Source organism: Sphaeramia orbicularis, chromosome 12, assembly GCF_902148855.1.
Source record: "Sphaeramia orbicularis chromosome 12, fSphaOr1.1, whole genome shotgun sequence".
Lineage (NCBI taxonomy): Eukaryota > Metazoa > Chordata > Actinopteri > Kurtiformes > Apogonidae > Sphaeramia > Sphaeramia orbicularis.
Window position 1 is genome coordinate 15,864,431 of NC_043968.1, and position 15,736 is coordinate 15,880,166.

Sequence of the window (15,736 nt, forward strand, 5' to 3'; positions counted from 1 at the left end):
TTGACGTAATATTTTTGTCCACGCAATGCCTTGTGGGAAATGTAGTGCAGTCTGCGTTGGATGAGGCAAGAGTGGCCTCCTCGAGTAATTACGACTCCTCAAGACAGTATTTTTTAACCTTGGGGTCGGGACCCTACGTGGGGTCGCTTGGAATTCAAATGGGGTCGCCTGAAATTTCTAGTAATTGATAAAAATAAAAATAAAAATTTAGTAATAAAAAAGTATATGGTGAGTTGACAGAGACAATCACAATTCATAAAAGACATAACAAACTGTGAAGCTGAAACTGAAGCACTGTGGTACTGTTTATCTGTCAAATGTTCATTGTGGTATTATCTGTGTTCTTATTCATTCATTCATTCATTCATTCATTCATTATCTTTTTTTCTGGTGCAACAGGGTGGGAATGTTCATGGGTTTGGGTATAAAAAACAAAAAACAATGACTGTATTATGCTTTTCTGAATGACACAATATGTAATAAAAACACTTTGAACAAATGTTCATTATAGTTGGTTTCAGATGCTGCAGCTCTTTCATAATTCATAGTTTGAGTTCTTGTTTGTTCAGTTTTGATTGTCAGCCTTGTAAATCCAAGGTGGACTGACTGTACATATCCTGACCAAGGAAAATAAAATTCTCACTTTGTGCAGTCATCTACACCTGGCTTTTCTGCCTCCGTCCAGAATAATATATATTATGTAGACTAAATGTCATAGTAAATGTCAAAATTAACGTTTATTTCCAACATAGTATAGCAAACTATTACATGATCAAAAACAAATTAATTTTAGCAAAAAAATGTGTCTGTTTTGAATGTCTGGGGTCACCAGAAATTTATGATGTTAAAATGGGGTCATGAGCCAAAAAAGGTTGGGAACCACTGCTTTAAGACTTATAAATGCATGGCATGCTGTTTTGCTTGTACTTTTTTTTTTTTTTTTTTTAAAGTAACTGTATAATACTTTTCTATTTATATGTTGAATACATTTTTTAGTGACTTAGTGTATTCCATTTAGTTTTAATTCATAAAGTATGTATGTATCTTTATTTAGGTGGGACAGTGCACATTAATGAACACATTTATTCATTCCATTTCAGTATAAACATGTAAATATACCGGAGTTAGCGTCAGTGCTAATTTTCATCTGTAGTCCCCACTTGAGTAATGAGTCACAGTTACTGCACAAATTAAGATACATTCACAGTGTTTTTCCCATTGATGTACAGTGATGTGCAAAAGTTTTAGGCCACAAGTAGGTTTGTTATTTTTAGCTAGAATAGTATGATATATTACAACATACATTTCTCAGTCCCTTTAATAGGATACAACTGAAATATAGAAGAGTATTAAAAACAATAATTGCAGAGACTAATCTACTGTTTTAGACCAGTATTCATTCACCGCATGTCCAATGGTTACTTTTTGTCATGTAACAGAGATCACATAAAATATTGACTGTTTCCTGTACAGTCTATGTAGTTTATATTATCTTGCGAGTTTGTAATGTTGTACATAATATTTCCTTCTATTTTTAAAATTGTATTTTAATAAAGAGAGTAGGTGTTTTGCTCATTACAACTGTATAAAAACCACACAATTATGGGTGGTCCAAGACTTCAGCAGAGTATTGTAATTCAAAATTACTGCTTAATTTCATTTTATGTTTTCTAGGTTATGTGTTTTCACTATTAGCACAATGGGTCACAACAAGGATATTTATTATACCTAATTCTAAATACACTATTTATGCACTAATTTTAATATAGGTGTATATTCCTTCAAACAACTTATGACTGGTCTAACTTTTACCTCATGAATTGTAAACCTGCTGTACTGTCAAAACCCAAGGTGGACTGCATTTACAAACAGAGAACAGATCTAAATATAATGTGAACAACACGTGCCAGAGATGTGATTTAATTATTTTATTTCTTTAGTACAGACAGCATCAGCAGTTAACTTCCTTGGACATTCCTTCTATCACACATGTTCTTTCCTTCAGCAGATCATGACTTCATCTTCTAGATCAGTGGTCTTCAGCAATACGAAACTACTGATTAGATGCAAAAACAAAGACATCAGGAGTGGAAGTAGAAAAGTGTAGGACAATTATGAAAAAGAGTTCATTATTGGGATTGTCTTGAGCACTTTGCAGCAACTTGAGCACTTTGCAGCAACTTGTCCTAAAGATGGTGTTCCATGTGAATATCTTCATTTACTCAATGTCAACTGTGAACAAGAGGAAAAGGTGTGAAATTAATGTTCATTCCTTAGTGTTATACCAGTTAGGAATGCATACATGAATAGAACACTTACTTGTACAAGTTTATGGTCAAGCAAAAGGGTTTCCAAAAGGATCCCCAAAGGCAGCTGTTGAACCAGAGCTCTGACCAACTGGAGCGCTCTGTTGAAAGACGAGGAGGAAAAAACAACCACAGAATTACACATTGTTACTGTGACCTGCTTTGTATGCTCTGAATGATGAGTTTATGTGTGACTTTCTGTACCACAGCAACAGGCGGTGGTCCAAATGGACTTGAATTTGGAGCTCCAAATGCTTCATCAAACATGTCCTGACTGACGCCTTGCCCCTGGGCTGGTGCTGAATTGTTTGCTGTGGGAGCTGGAGAGAAGGCAGCTTCCAGAAGGCCTGGGTTAAGGCTTGGAGCTGGGGCTGCAGCCGGAACAGGTGTTGGTTTGGGAGCATCTAAACAGGTATGTGAGACAACGGTCATTATCAGTGGCAACAATTAAACACATACACATTATCCCACAAACTTTTCTATTAAACGGCTGGTTTACCATTAGCAGTTGATGAAATCTGACTGATATCAAAGTCATCATGATCTGCAGCATCCTGAGCCACCCCCACTTTACTGGAAAAGTACTGATCAAACGCACCCCCTTCGTTGCTGCTGGGTGCAGGAGCAGAGTTGGAAACTTGTTCCCCTTTCCTCGCTGGGATGGCGGGGGGCTTGGCCAGCTGGAAGTCCTTGAACATATCCTTTCCAGTCTTCTTCTCTTTATCTCCAAGGGGGTCCAAAGCTGTGAAGGCACTGTTTTGCACCTTTGGAGGAGCCTCCTTAGCAGGAGGTCTAGGAGCAGGGCGTGATGGACCTTGCTGGTCCCCCATTGCAGCGAAAGGGCCAGCGTGGAAAGGATTAGTGGAGGGCTGACCCCAACCTGGAGCACCAGGCGCACCACCTGGTGGAGGCTGACCCCAGTCTAGGTGGGGTGGGGAAAGAGGAGGGTTAAACGGAACTGGGATTTGCTGGCCCCATGCTGTGGGTGGTATGGGTAGACCACCAAAGGCAGATGGCTGAGGGTAGGCAGGCCTTGGACCTGGAGGCATCATTCCTGGCATGGTGAACATGGATGGGGCAACAGTGGGTGCTCCCCACATGCCTGTAGCATGGACACTGGTGGTGCAGGGAGCTGGAGCTGGAGGGCCTAACTGTAGATTTCCTGGATATAAAAATGGGACATGACAGGGAAGAAATGAACAACCTACTGATCAAATCTGTGTTTGCATATGTTACAAAGTTCATCTCTTTTGTATTTACCCAGAGCAGCTATGGAGGATGGAGTGGAGTTAGCAGGTGTACTGTTGAAAAGGTCACCTGGAACAGATGACCCTTCAGACTGAGCTGGAGCAGCAAACAGGTCTGCTCCAAATAGGTCACTTGCTGTAGACTAGTCAAGAAATAAAACAATAATATGGTTTAATTTTGCAGCCAAAATTTAAAGAAAAAACATGCATCAACAACACCGTATAATTTACTGCATTATACTACTATTATGTGTGTCAGAACTAAATACTTGTGAACATGCATGGATGCATCCCAACTTACCAGTGCTTTATTCCCTGAGGCATGAATGTTAGAGAATAGATTGTGAGCAGAGATGACAAAGGTTATAGTTAATGGTTCAGCAGCACAATCAGGTGTCCTTTATTGAAGCCAGTTAGAGAAGCATGTGTTCACCAGTGCATGCACAAACCCAAACACACAACAAGCCTGCAAATGTAAATAACCAGCCTCATCTAAACCCAGTGCATCTTATGGTATGTAGACATCAGACACCAGAGAACAACCCAAACGCCCTGTAAAGGAGATGTTAGCCCACCAACTACAATCCTACAAATGTGTGTAAAAACCCACTTTAGGCGTAACACATGCAACATCACTATTCTTCATCTATCTACGAAATTTCACCTTTGTGCTCCTTCGACCTCGTCCAGCCTTAGAGCTCTGCGGAGGTGGGTTTAGGACAACTGAATCCTTGCTATGAGTCACTGGGGGTTGCGGGTCATGAGATATGCCATTAGCGACAGAGGACGTTTTCAAAGATGTGCCAAAAAATGGGTTTCTGGTTGAGAGAGCCGGTCCAGAATCATTTCCATCCATCATGGTAATTGTGTTGTTTTGAGGTATCTTGCCTCCTAACGGCCAGTGGCCATTATTGAGAGCGTGGATCATTGTCTTACTGGTTAAACCATTTATTTGCTGACTGAGATGATCAGAGTCTACGTTTAAAACACTGTTAATAATTGTATTATTAATGTTGTCAGCAGCAGCGTTGTTTAGGTGATTGGTAGTGTTAAAGGACATCTGTGAAGAATTATGGATGGACTGAGTGGGTGACTTGGAAAGGGGGTCATCTCTAAACGGGTCACTGTCTGGAGTTGGAAAATAGCCAAATGTTGTAGAAAAGGGATTCTCTGTCTGGAGAGATGCCCTTTGGTTAGGGGCACAGGAAGTAACAAAGGAATTTCCCTTTATAAAGTTCTGATTACTGTCAACTTCAGCAGAAAAGTCCAGCAAGAGAATATCATTAGCGTCCTGGTTAACATGAGGAGGACAGTGGGGGAGAGAAAAGACAGATTCATGAATCAGTTCTGCAGTGGAAAAGAAACATTTGTGAACATAATGAAATATGAATCACATGGTATGAAATGACTTTTAAAGCTGCTAGTTGTAGAATGTAACAAAAAAAAGAAAAAAGAGTGCTTAATATGCTAATGTTTGCTTCTTGTATTGAAACGCCAATGATGGTATGTTGACCCAGAAACAGTGGTGTAAATCACTACCAATACAATACACCAGATGTCACCAAAGTCAACAAAACTTACCTATTCTACTTGTAGCAGCTTTAAATGTTTGATGACAAACAGAGATTAACATGAAGCACAAAGTCAATTCTTTAAAGACTTTTTTTTTTTGACTCCAGTCCATAATTATTCTACAGTTTACAAGAAACAGCGGTCCTTATAGAATTGACTTCACATACATTGATTGATAGGACAAGTGCTGAGGTTATTTTAATAAAGTTATAATAAAAAATTTAAAATTATTAACATTATCTGAAGCCAAAAGCAACTGCCAAGAGGTAATATTTCTGCATGTGACAAAACTACAGTGCACATTGTAACATTAGGCTAACAGTAAAACTAAATAAATGCTGACTACGTCCCAGGGAGTATAATTCCTCTATGTGGCTCACATAAAGGGAACATTTTACACCATGGCACCACACTTACATTTGGAGCCTGGATGTCTGGGGGGGTCGTAATGTTTCCAAAAAGGTCAAGCTGCTCCACTGGCTGGATGTCAAAAGAAACAAAAACATACTGTATTTATCCTAATACCGTGGTTTTTAATTTAACATTAAGTTAAAAAAACAAAAGAAGTAGTAAGTCCTACTTGGGCAGTTTTTGCATCATCCATACTTAGCAAGGCGTCACCTCCATTCTGAAAAGAGAGAAAAAAAAGAAAAGAAAAACATGGTTATAGGAGTCTGAGAAAGTATTTGAGGAAAAGGAGCTCTTATAAGCGCTTACCTCAACTACCGTACTGCCATTTTCACCCTGCGAACAGATGCAGACTGTTAATGATTATACTTATGTGTTATTTCACATCATTTCAATGGAATGTCTGAAGATGTGATTCATTGAGGGAACACAGAGAGGCAGTGTTGACGTTCAGGAGGTACATACAGTGTACCCTGTCGACTGTGCCAGATGGACACACTTAATGAAAATGTTCTCACACTAGAACCTAAACGGAGAAAAGAAAAACATATCAACCCCATGCCAATTTTTCTCTTACTTTTGTTTCTTTCTGCGAGGCCTGTGAGTCTTTCTTCCTCATGTTAAAGATGACCTGGAAGAGATCTTTCAGGTCAATGACCAGGGGCTCTGCCTGTGTGGGGAGGCAAACACAAAGAAACTATTGTAAACGTCCTGGTGTTGTCTTTGCGGATTACTGTATTTACATTATGTTTGTGTGTGGTAGAGGGTGAGTGTGTGTCCCCCCTCTGAAACTCTACCTGTTGTGCAGTCTTTATGGCAAAGAACTGATGCTGTCCTTCTGCTCCACAAACATATCCAAATGCCCTGTTATCCGTCACATCTCTTGCAATGAAGGAGATCTTATTCACCACATGTTCATGCTCGATCACCTGGATGACAAGACAAATAATAGAATTTAAAGTTTTAACCAGTGAAATGTCTATAACCTGTTGTACCGATGAGCTTCAGTTTTGTAGTCTTTCAACAATAATAAAGAGGAAAATTGAAAAAAAAAAAAACTCACCCCGGATTTTTCATCAATGATCTTAATGCCCGACATGGAAATGTTGACCCAGATCCTCTGTTTATGTTTACCTTGAGACCGAGCGGCAACTGCCATGCCCTGAGGACAGAGACAACAGATGTGGTTTGATGTAGTTTGCATTTTAAAATGAATAGAACACTGGAAAAATAATCAAAATCTTACAAGTGTATTTTTCTTATTACTGGTCAAAATATCTCATCAAATTTAAAATAAGACATAATCACCTAAAGAGTAACTTTTCAGTGAGATATAAGAACTTATTTTTAGACTATAGATCTTGAAAATCTTATTTCAAGTAATCTTACCAAGAGAATTTTCACTTGTTCCATTGGCTGATTTTTTTTGTTGCTTGAATTAAGCAAAATTGAATTGAATTAAGAAAAAAAAAAATCAGCCAATGGAACAAGTGAAAATTCTCTTGGTAAGATTTCTTGAAAGAAGGTTTTCAAGATCTATTGTCTTAAAATAAGTTCTTATAGCTCACTGAAAAGTTACTCTTTTGGTGATTATGTCTTATTTTAAGTGTGATGAGATATTTTGACAAGGAATGAGGAAAATACACGTGGTAAGATTTAGATTTTTTCCAGTGAATAGAATAGAATAGAATAGAATAGAATAGAATAGAATAGAATAGAATAGAATAGAATAGAATAGCCTTTATAGTCATTATACTCAATGTACAACAAGATTGGAGAGCTTCTCCTTTTTCAGTGTAAACAGATCATTATAGATGAAATATAAGGTGCAAAATATATACACGATAAAGTCCAAGACAGTGCTGCTAGCTCTATATACAAATATGAAGATAAAAGGATAAAAATTGAGAAAATAAATTGCACAGGATGGTTGAATATTTACAGAATAATTATAGTGCACAAGGTAATTAAAACTTACAGATGAATATATATTTCATGTGAGAATGACTGTATTGGACAAAATACAAAGCATGAAATGAAATACAGCAGTGCGCATTAAAACCTGCTTTGAAATGTAAAATAAATTATATGACGTAAAGTGTCACTTCCTGTTATAAAATGGTCTTCCCTCTAGCTTGTCAGCTCTTTGGGAATCAATCTACATAAGGAAATGTATAAAATCAATAGAGGCCCTTTCTGATCAGAGGTGTGTTTTCGGGCAGTCTTGCCACAAAATGCTATCTTAAACACCAAAATCATACAACAGCTGCTGAATATTTGAGTCTAGTTGGTTAGAGGACACTTTAGGGCTTCAGTTCCCCATCTGAAAGAGCTGTCTGATAGAAAGCTGAAGTGGTGGAAATCTTCTAAATACAGCACAACTTTAAAATGTGTGTGTTTGTGTTTTTCAATTACAGAGGAAGAACAATTTCAAACCCAGAATAAGAATCCTCCTATATTTCTGTGCAATTGTTTTAGAATTGCCAGTCCTCAGCTAATCCTCACCCCCCTCTCAGCCTCTTTCTGACACATAGCACTTTCCAGAATCAGGTAATTGCTGGAGTTAGAGCGGGGGAAGAGGTTACACTTAGAGTGAAGGACTGTAAAGTTTCTGCAGACTGTTGTTATCTGCACTGAGGACACAGCCATAGCAAACACCACAGTGATGAAAGCTGCAGAAGATTCAACTCTTGAGAAGCAAAGTGACTGACAAGCTTTTCCTGTTGCAGCTTACAAGTCCAATTCCTTTAATAATCTTTTTTTTTTAATCCTTGGCACTGAAAATGACGGTGTGTTTTTAAGGAATGGAACTACTCCCATCATTTTTAATCAATTTGCTGCATTAATTAATTGTATTTATTCTATTTACTTTCACCTAGGAGGGGAAGGTGCAATATATAGATTAGATGTACACTGCAAAAATCTAAATCTTACCAAGTGTATTTTTCTCATTTCTAGTCAAAATATCTCATCACACTTAAAATAAGACATAATCACCTAAAGAGTAAGTTTTCAGTGAGACATAAGAAGTCACTTTTAGACAATAGCTCTTGAAAATCTTATGTCAAGAAATCTTACCAAGATTATTTTCACTTGTTTCATTGGCAGATTTTTTTTTTTTTGCTTGAGTTAGGTTAAAAAAAAACAAACCAAAACATTGAATTAAGCAAAAAAGATTTTCAAGATGTATTGTCTAAAAATAAGTTCTTATATCTCACTGAAAAGTTACTCTTTAGGTGATTATGTCTTATTTTAAGTGTGATGAGATATTTTGACTAGAAATGAGAAAAATACATTTGGTAAGATTTTGATTTTTGCAGTGTAATACAAAATTATGATTATGCCGACTCCAAAATCCTGTGACCGAGTATGTTTTGTTACAATACAGTCGCGGAAAAAATTACTAGATGATCAAAAGTCATCAAAAACAATGTTTATGCAATCAAGTACTAACTCCTGTGTGTATCATGTGACTAAAACAGACAGAAAAGAAAACATAGAATGTCTAAAAGCACTGTTTTTGGCAGTACAATGCCGTAGAGATTAATGCAAGAACTGAAGTGATGTTGGTTATTATCAAGAAAGCATGGAAAATGGATAGATATCAGCTCTGAAATTAAAAAAAAAAAATCTTATGAGCTATTTTTGTTGCTATCATTATATTTGTCCAAACAAATGTACCTGTAGTTATACCAGGCATAAAATAAACAAGAAATTGGAGCAAACAAGGGGTGGTCTAATAATTTTTTTCGCATCTGTATGTGTCCAAATGTGAATGTGTAGCACTGTTGTCCAAAACCAATTTCACGTATGGGACATTAAAATATATCCTGATCCTGAATGCATTTCAGTCATTCTAATTCTTACCTTCAGTTTCATCATAGAGTCCTGGCACATCTTGTCTCCTCTGGCCTCTGGGACGTCGTCAATGCCGATTAGCTTGGCCTTGTACCTCACACCATCTCCTTTAAACCTGGCCAGCAGGTACTCATCTGTCTTTTCAGGAACTATGAATATTTCAAGAAAACAAAACGAAATTTAAGCTCAAAAACATCTTTACAGGGTCAGTTCGCATCATCCCATCTTCCAGCGCTCACATCTCTTTTTCTCTTTCTTGAACGCGGCCTTGGATGGGGTTGTCGCAGGTGAGTTTGGAGGGGAGTCGCAGGACGAGGCTGCAGACGGCGAGGCGACACTGGGATCAGCGTGGACGGGCGCGCTGTTCTCCACCTCTGCGGACATGGTGCGGAGTGAGCCTCAACTGGACAAGTGGACAGTCTGGGGTCAAAAAGACAGCAGCTCTGTGTTCTGGGGTCAGCGAGGTCAACAGAGCAGATGACTCTCAACACCCACACATGCTTTCCTTGTTGTTTTTCTGGAGCAGGAAAAGGAGAAGTAGAACGATCAGTGTAAAGAGACAACGTAAAAAAGGTTGACTCTGATGTGAGAATCAAAAAACAAGACCGGGTTGTAAAATGAAACAATTAAAACACATTGTGATGACTATTGTAAGTACATTTTGGAAGGTTTTGTGCACATCAGCAATAATTTTCTTTTAAGAGTCCACAGTAAACATTTACAACCTCAGAAACACACTTCAGAGAAGCACAGGAATCCATATGACTCATAAAATCCTGTGTCCTCACAGAGCACAGAAACACACACTTTAACCCCGTTTCACACATGACAGGGTCTTCAAAACATTTAGGAAGGACTTATCCTAAATATGCTAACTTTTCAACAAATGCATTATTCTCTTGCCATTAAATCTACATTTTATGGAGACTTTTTATATAAATCGATGTGGAACATATCTGTCCATGCAAGCGAGAAGAAACTATTATGTAACTCTGTCATATCATGTGACCACCAATTATGCTAAATCTGAGACCTGAGCTAGGTTGTACATCATCACAATCTCTGTCAATGTAAAGAGCATCACTGAAGAGGAAAGAACCAGTAAAAAATAAAAATGCAGACAACTGAACATGATGCAACAATAGAGAATAGATGGCACCACATCAGTGACAGGTTGTAACAAATAAAACATCATTCAATAATTATGATACATGCAGTTGTGGAAAAAATTAGTAGACCACCTCTTGTTTTCTTCAATTTCTTGTTCATTTTAATGCCTGGTACAACTAAAGGTACATTTGTTTGGACAAATATAATGATAACAACAAAAATAGCTCTTAAGAGTTTAATTTAAGAGCTGATATTTAGCCATTTCCCATGGTTTTCTTGATAATAACCAAAATCATTTAAGTTCTTACATCAATAGCTATGGCATTGTACTGCCCAAAACAATGCTTTTAGGCATTCCGTGTTTCTTTTCTGTCTGTTTTAGTCACATGATGCACACAGGAGTTAGTACTTGATTGCATATCCATTATTTCTGATGACTTTTGATGGTCTAATAATTTTTTCCGCCACTGTATACACATACAAACACATACAGGAGACCTGTTCCACAGAGCTATACAACACCAGCTATGAGTTGGACATACCTTTAGGACCAGCTCCAGAGGCTACACTGGCTGAATAGGTTGTGTAAAGAGGCTGTGAGTACCGGAGGATAGAGCAAAGGTTGGAAGTGGGCAAAGGTTGAGCAATTACCTGCAGTTAATCTTACGCTAGCGAAGCAGAGGATCTCGTGATGTCCAGCTAAGCAATTACAAACGGAAGTTTGAGCCTTCAGAAAGATCAGTTATCTTCAGGCTCATTCACCAAAACAATGCTTACCATTATGATGATTTAGAATCAGGGTCTAGACAGGTGTGTAAAGGACACAAACCTGAATCCAGCTGTGTAATAGTACTAATTGTGAGTGTTCTTGTCTAAAGTAAAGCCCAGACGGACATTTAATCACCCATTCTGGTCTGGTGTTATTGTTTATCATTAAATCAGTAAAGGGTGTAATTTGTTTTATTCATAAAGGAAATGATAGCTGTTCAGGATGAGATAACAGATGCTGACGTTTGGGTCAGTGAGTGTATTCTAACTTTGTGCCAACAGCTTCTCTATGAACACCAGAGCCGTATCTACATCACTACAACTACTGTACAGCTGTAAAGCAATAAAAAGCTGAGTTTCATGCAGTGGTGCAGTTAAGACTACAGGCATATGTTTGGTTTCCATCTGATTTCTTTTAAACTCTTCAAAAGGTGGAAACAAACAAGACATAATCCTACATATAAACAGTTGTGTGGGAACTACAGTGGTGTCAGAGTCCTGGAAAGACTAATAAAAATGGTGAAATGTCAGCTGTTCAGAGCAGATTTAAGTTAAAGGATTACATTTTAACAACCAACAAAATTATGAAAGATGGCAAGTAAATCCACAGCTTTATAGGACACCCACTATTATCACCACACAGAATAACATTAAGGCACACAAGTCTGAATTCATATTTGTCAGCAAAATAACTGCAGTGCAAGGACAGAAATGTCACAATCCTAGGCAGTCAGGAAACGTAAACTACTGCACATCTGGAGGAAATCAGGGAATGACTCAGTCTGCAAGTGAATGAGATGGTGAAATACCACAGGCCCACTGTGAACACAGAGGGCATGCAGACACTTTCATACAAAATAAAAATGGTCTGCACAAAACTAGGGCATGACTGTGAAAAGGAGGTGCAACACAAGAAGTTAACAGTGAACAGCAATGAAATGTGTTAGTATTGGAGATGAATCAGGCTGATCTAGACAGAAACTGCTCACAGAGACAGGAAAGTCCATTATATATTCCATTATCCTGGAGCTGAGGCACTAAAATGAGCAAAACATTTCAATTCAGCAGCTGGTTTTTTTAGATTCACAAATATTTTGACAATTTCTTCAACCTGACCAAAGCTGACAAACTTTTTTTTTTTTTTTTTGTTATGGATGTTGTTGTTTGAGGCTACCCCATGAACCAACTCACTGTATCCTTTCTACAAACGGCTCCTTGGAGTCGTTTGGTAAAGCCGCTGCCTCATTTACGCACAGATGGAAGCACGACGCAATAATCTACCTGTTAGAAAAGCGCACGGAGATGGTGGAAGCCCGCGGTCCGAACGGGGATGGTCGCTCCCGTGATGCCTCGGAAATGGAGTAAAATCACACACAGCTTCGGGAAAACGAGCAGGAGTCAGATGTTTTCCCCTAAATGCCGTGGACAGAAAGGAGAGACTACTGCAAACTCCCAGTTTAACCCTTCAGTGACGGACAGAGCCGACTTTAAACTGGAGGATTCAACCAGAAGGGGCGGGCTCTTCACGTGAAAAAGGCTTCTGCATTTACTACATGAAAGTGGGTCATGAAATGTATGCATCATAGGCTGACCAAAGACCTGATGAGGATTAGGATTTTTTTTTTTTTTTTTTTTTTAGGCAATTAAATTTAATCAAATCTGTGTTTTCTGTCAGAGACAAGCCTGCAGCTTTATCTCTAAAGTCCCCCCATGTGTTACAGTAATGTCTGAGTATGCATGTTATTGTTAAGTGGCACTAAAGTTTGATTGTTTTTGTTTTTTTAACAATAGCTATTAATTAAATCTGTGATTTCTGCCAGAGACAAGCCTGCATCCTTATTTTCAAAGTTTGCCCCCTCCCCCTGTGTTTTACAATAATGTCTAAGCATGTATGTCATTGTTAAACGCCCACAACTTTATTTTATTTTATTTTATTTTATTTTAGTTTTTATTTTACAAGATATTAATTTTCATTAAATGTGTTTTTCTACCAGACACAAGCTTGCAGCCTTATTTTCAAAGTTGGCCCCTCACCGTATCCTTTACAGTAATATCTGAGTATGTATGTTAAATGCCCACAAGTTTTTAGTTTGTTTGTTTATTTGCTTGTTTTTTATGATATATTAAAGTTTATTAAATCTGTTTTTCTGCCAGACACAAGCTGGCAACTTTATTTTCAAACTTGGCCCCTCACCCTATGTTTTACAGTAATATCTGAGTATGTATGTCATTGTTAAACGCCCACAACTTTATTTTATTTTATTTTATTTTAGTTTTTATTTTACAATATATTAATTTTCATTAAATGTGTTTTTCTACCAGACACAAGCTTGCAGCCTTATTTTCAAAGTTGGCCCCTCACCCTATGCTTTACAGTAATGTCTGAGTATATAAGTTGAATGCCCACAAGTTTTTTGGTTTTTTTTGTTTTGTTTTTTTTACGATATATTAAAGTTTATTAAATCTGTTTTTCTACCAGACACAAGCTTGCAACCTTATTTTCAAAGTTGGCCCCTCACCCTATGCTTTACAGTAATATCTGAGTATGTATGTTAAATGCCCACAAGTTTTTAGTTTGTTTGTTTGTTTGCTTGTGTTTTTTTTTTTTTTTTATGATATATTAAAGTTTGTTAAATCTGTTTTTCTACCAGACGCAAACTGGCAACTCTGTTTTCAAAGTTGGCCCCTCACCCTATGTTTTACAGTAATGTCTGAGTATGTATGTCATTGTTAAATGCCCACAACTTTTTATTTATTTATTTATTTATTTTCCCCCAATATATTAAAGTTTATTAAATCTGTGTTTCCTACCAGAGACAAACTTGCAACCTTATTTTCAAAGTTGGCCCATCATCCTGTTTTACAATAATATCTGAGTATGCATGTTAAATGCCCACAAGTTTTTTGTTTGTTTGTTTGTTTTTTACAATATATTAAAGTTTATGAACTCTGTGTTTTCTGTCAGACACAACCTTTCAACCTTATTTTCAAAGTTGGACCCTCACCCTATGTTTTACAGTAATATCTGAGTATGTATGTCATTGTTAAACATCCACAACTTTTTATTTTATTTATTTTTTCCCCCAATATATTAAAGTTTATTAAATCTGTGTTTTCTATCAGAGACAGCCTTGCAACCTTATTTTCAAAGTCAGCCCCTGACCCTATGCCTTACAATAATCTCTGAGTATGCATGTTATTGTTAAACGCAGAATATCTGAATAAATGTAAATATGAGGATTTGATTTCTTTTATTTGCATTGGGCAACAATAGCTGGAACAAGTGTCACGATAGGCTGCAGCAGATGAGATGAAGCAAGAATTCCTTCTTGCACAACATTAGTGGTAAAACAAGCCTTATAGGGGACAAAAAAAAAAGAAAAGAAATCCTACCTATTCTCTTCCAGAACTGTATGATAGCCTTTAAAGTGCAGCTCATACCTACAATTTAAGCTCCATAAAGTGAAAGCAGTGTGACAGAAGAATAGAAGAAGAGCCCACAACAGATGGAGGTTGCACTCTTGCAAACGCAGCACAATTTTCTGAAGTCCAGGCAGTATATTTCCTCTGTGCCCAAGTATTATTGCAATTACAGAGAGCCATTGCAGTCTTCAGCTTACTCAGTATAAATGTACATTTTCACTGTCATTTGATACCATACAGTGATGTAGCCATATAATGACCGTTTTCTCTGTTCTAAGCATTGAGTGCCAGTGGTGATCTTCCCAGGAGGAAAATCCTCAGACACACAGGAAATACTTTGCTTCATGTTTATAGGAAGCTTTAGCAGGCTTTACATTTGTTTGGGATAATTAAATGAAGAACTGGGTAGTGAGTACAAGCAAGAACACGGATAGTAATTAAAAGGAAAAAAATGCATTTGTCTCTGAAAGAATAAAATCAGATTATTGAGAAAGGAAGCCAAAGTTTAGTCATATCAATCTCGGGTAAAAGCGTCAACCCTGAGCTCTGCATCAACATGAGTAATGATGTCAGTGTGGTTCATTTTTCCTCTTCACTGGTTGGTTTCACTTCTGCAAATCTGTCGCAGTAAACACTGGTGGATTATGATGAACACTTCTTTTATATATGTGACTGTTAAATGATTGAGGAACATTTAATCACAAGATAATGGCATGTTTGTTGTAAATAAATAAATAAATAAAAACCTTGACCCAAAGGCTTGCAGCACCACTGACTTGAGATAATATGAGTTTTATTAGTATTAGTTACATAGCCAACAGCTTTTAGCATAAACAGATGTCTGTTTTGCCTTTTTAGTGTTTCTGCTAAAAGCAAATCCTTGAGGTTGTAAGTCTGGGACAAACAGCTGTATAGACCATCCAGGGTCTTCAGTTTTAACTTATCATGAACTACAAAATGATGATTTACCGGCAAAAAAAAAAAACAAAAAAAAAAAAACAAAAAAAAAACATATATATATATATATATATATATATATATATA

At 37.3% G+C, this 15,736-nt stretch overlaps 1 protein-coding gene across 5 annotated transcripts; it reads right to left on the minus strand.

The window, feature by feature from the left end:
- Positions 1–1,913: 1,913 nt before the first annotated feature.
- dab2 (DAB adaptor protein 2) lies at positions 1,914–12,772 on the minus strand. 5 transcript variants are annotated; one of them, XM_030150579.1, is made up of 16 exons: positions 12,551–12,765; positions 11,044–11,095; positions 9,631–9,908; positions 9,401–9,540; positions 6,597–6,695; positions 6,331–6,462; positions 6,111–6,203; positions 5,843–5,869; positions 5,706–5,753; positions 5,543–5,605; positions 4,218–4,844; positions 3,567–3,696; positions 2,806–3,468; positions 2,511–2,710; positions 2,320–2,407; positions 1,914–2,232 (listed from the first exon to the last, which is right to left on the minus strand). In XM_030150579.1, exons 3-15 carry the CDS (start codon positions 9,773–9,775, stop codon positions 2,336–2,338), a joined length of 2,439 nt encoding a protein of 812 aa, XP_030006439.1. In that variant the 5' UTR covers positions 9,776–9,908; positions 11,044–11,095; positions 12,551–12,765; the 3' UTR covers positions 1,914–2,232; positions 2,320–2,335. The 5 variants fall into 5 exon arrangements, with proteins under 5 accessions (XP_030006439.1, XP_030006441.1, XP_030006440.1 ...); XM_030150581.1 differs by lacking the exon at positions 11,044–11,095 and having other exon boundaries at positions 2,908–3,468; positions 12,551–12,772; XM_030150580.1 differs by lacking the exon at positions 11,044–11,095 and having other exon boundaries at positions 2,905–3,468; positions 12,551–12,767.
- Positions 12,773–15,736: the final 2,964 nt, after the last annotated feature.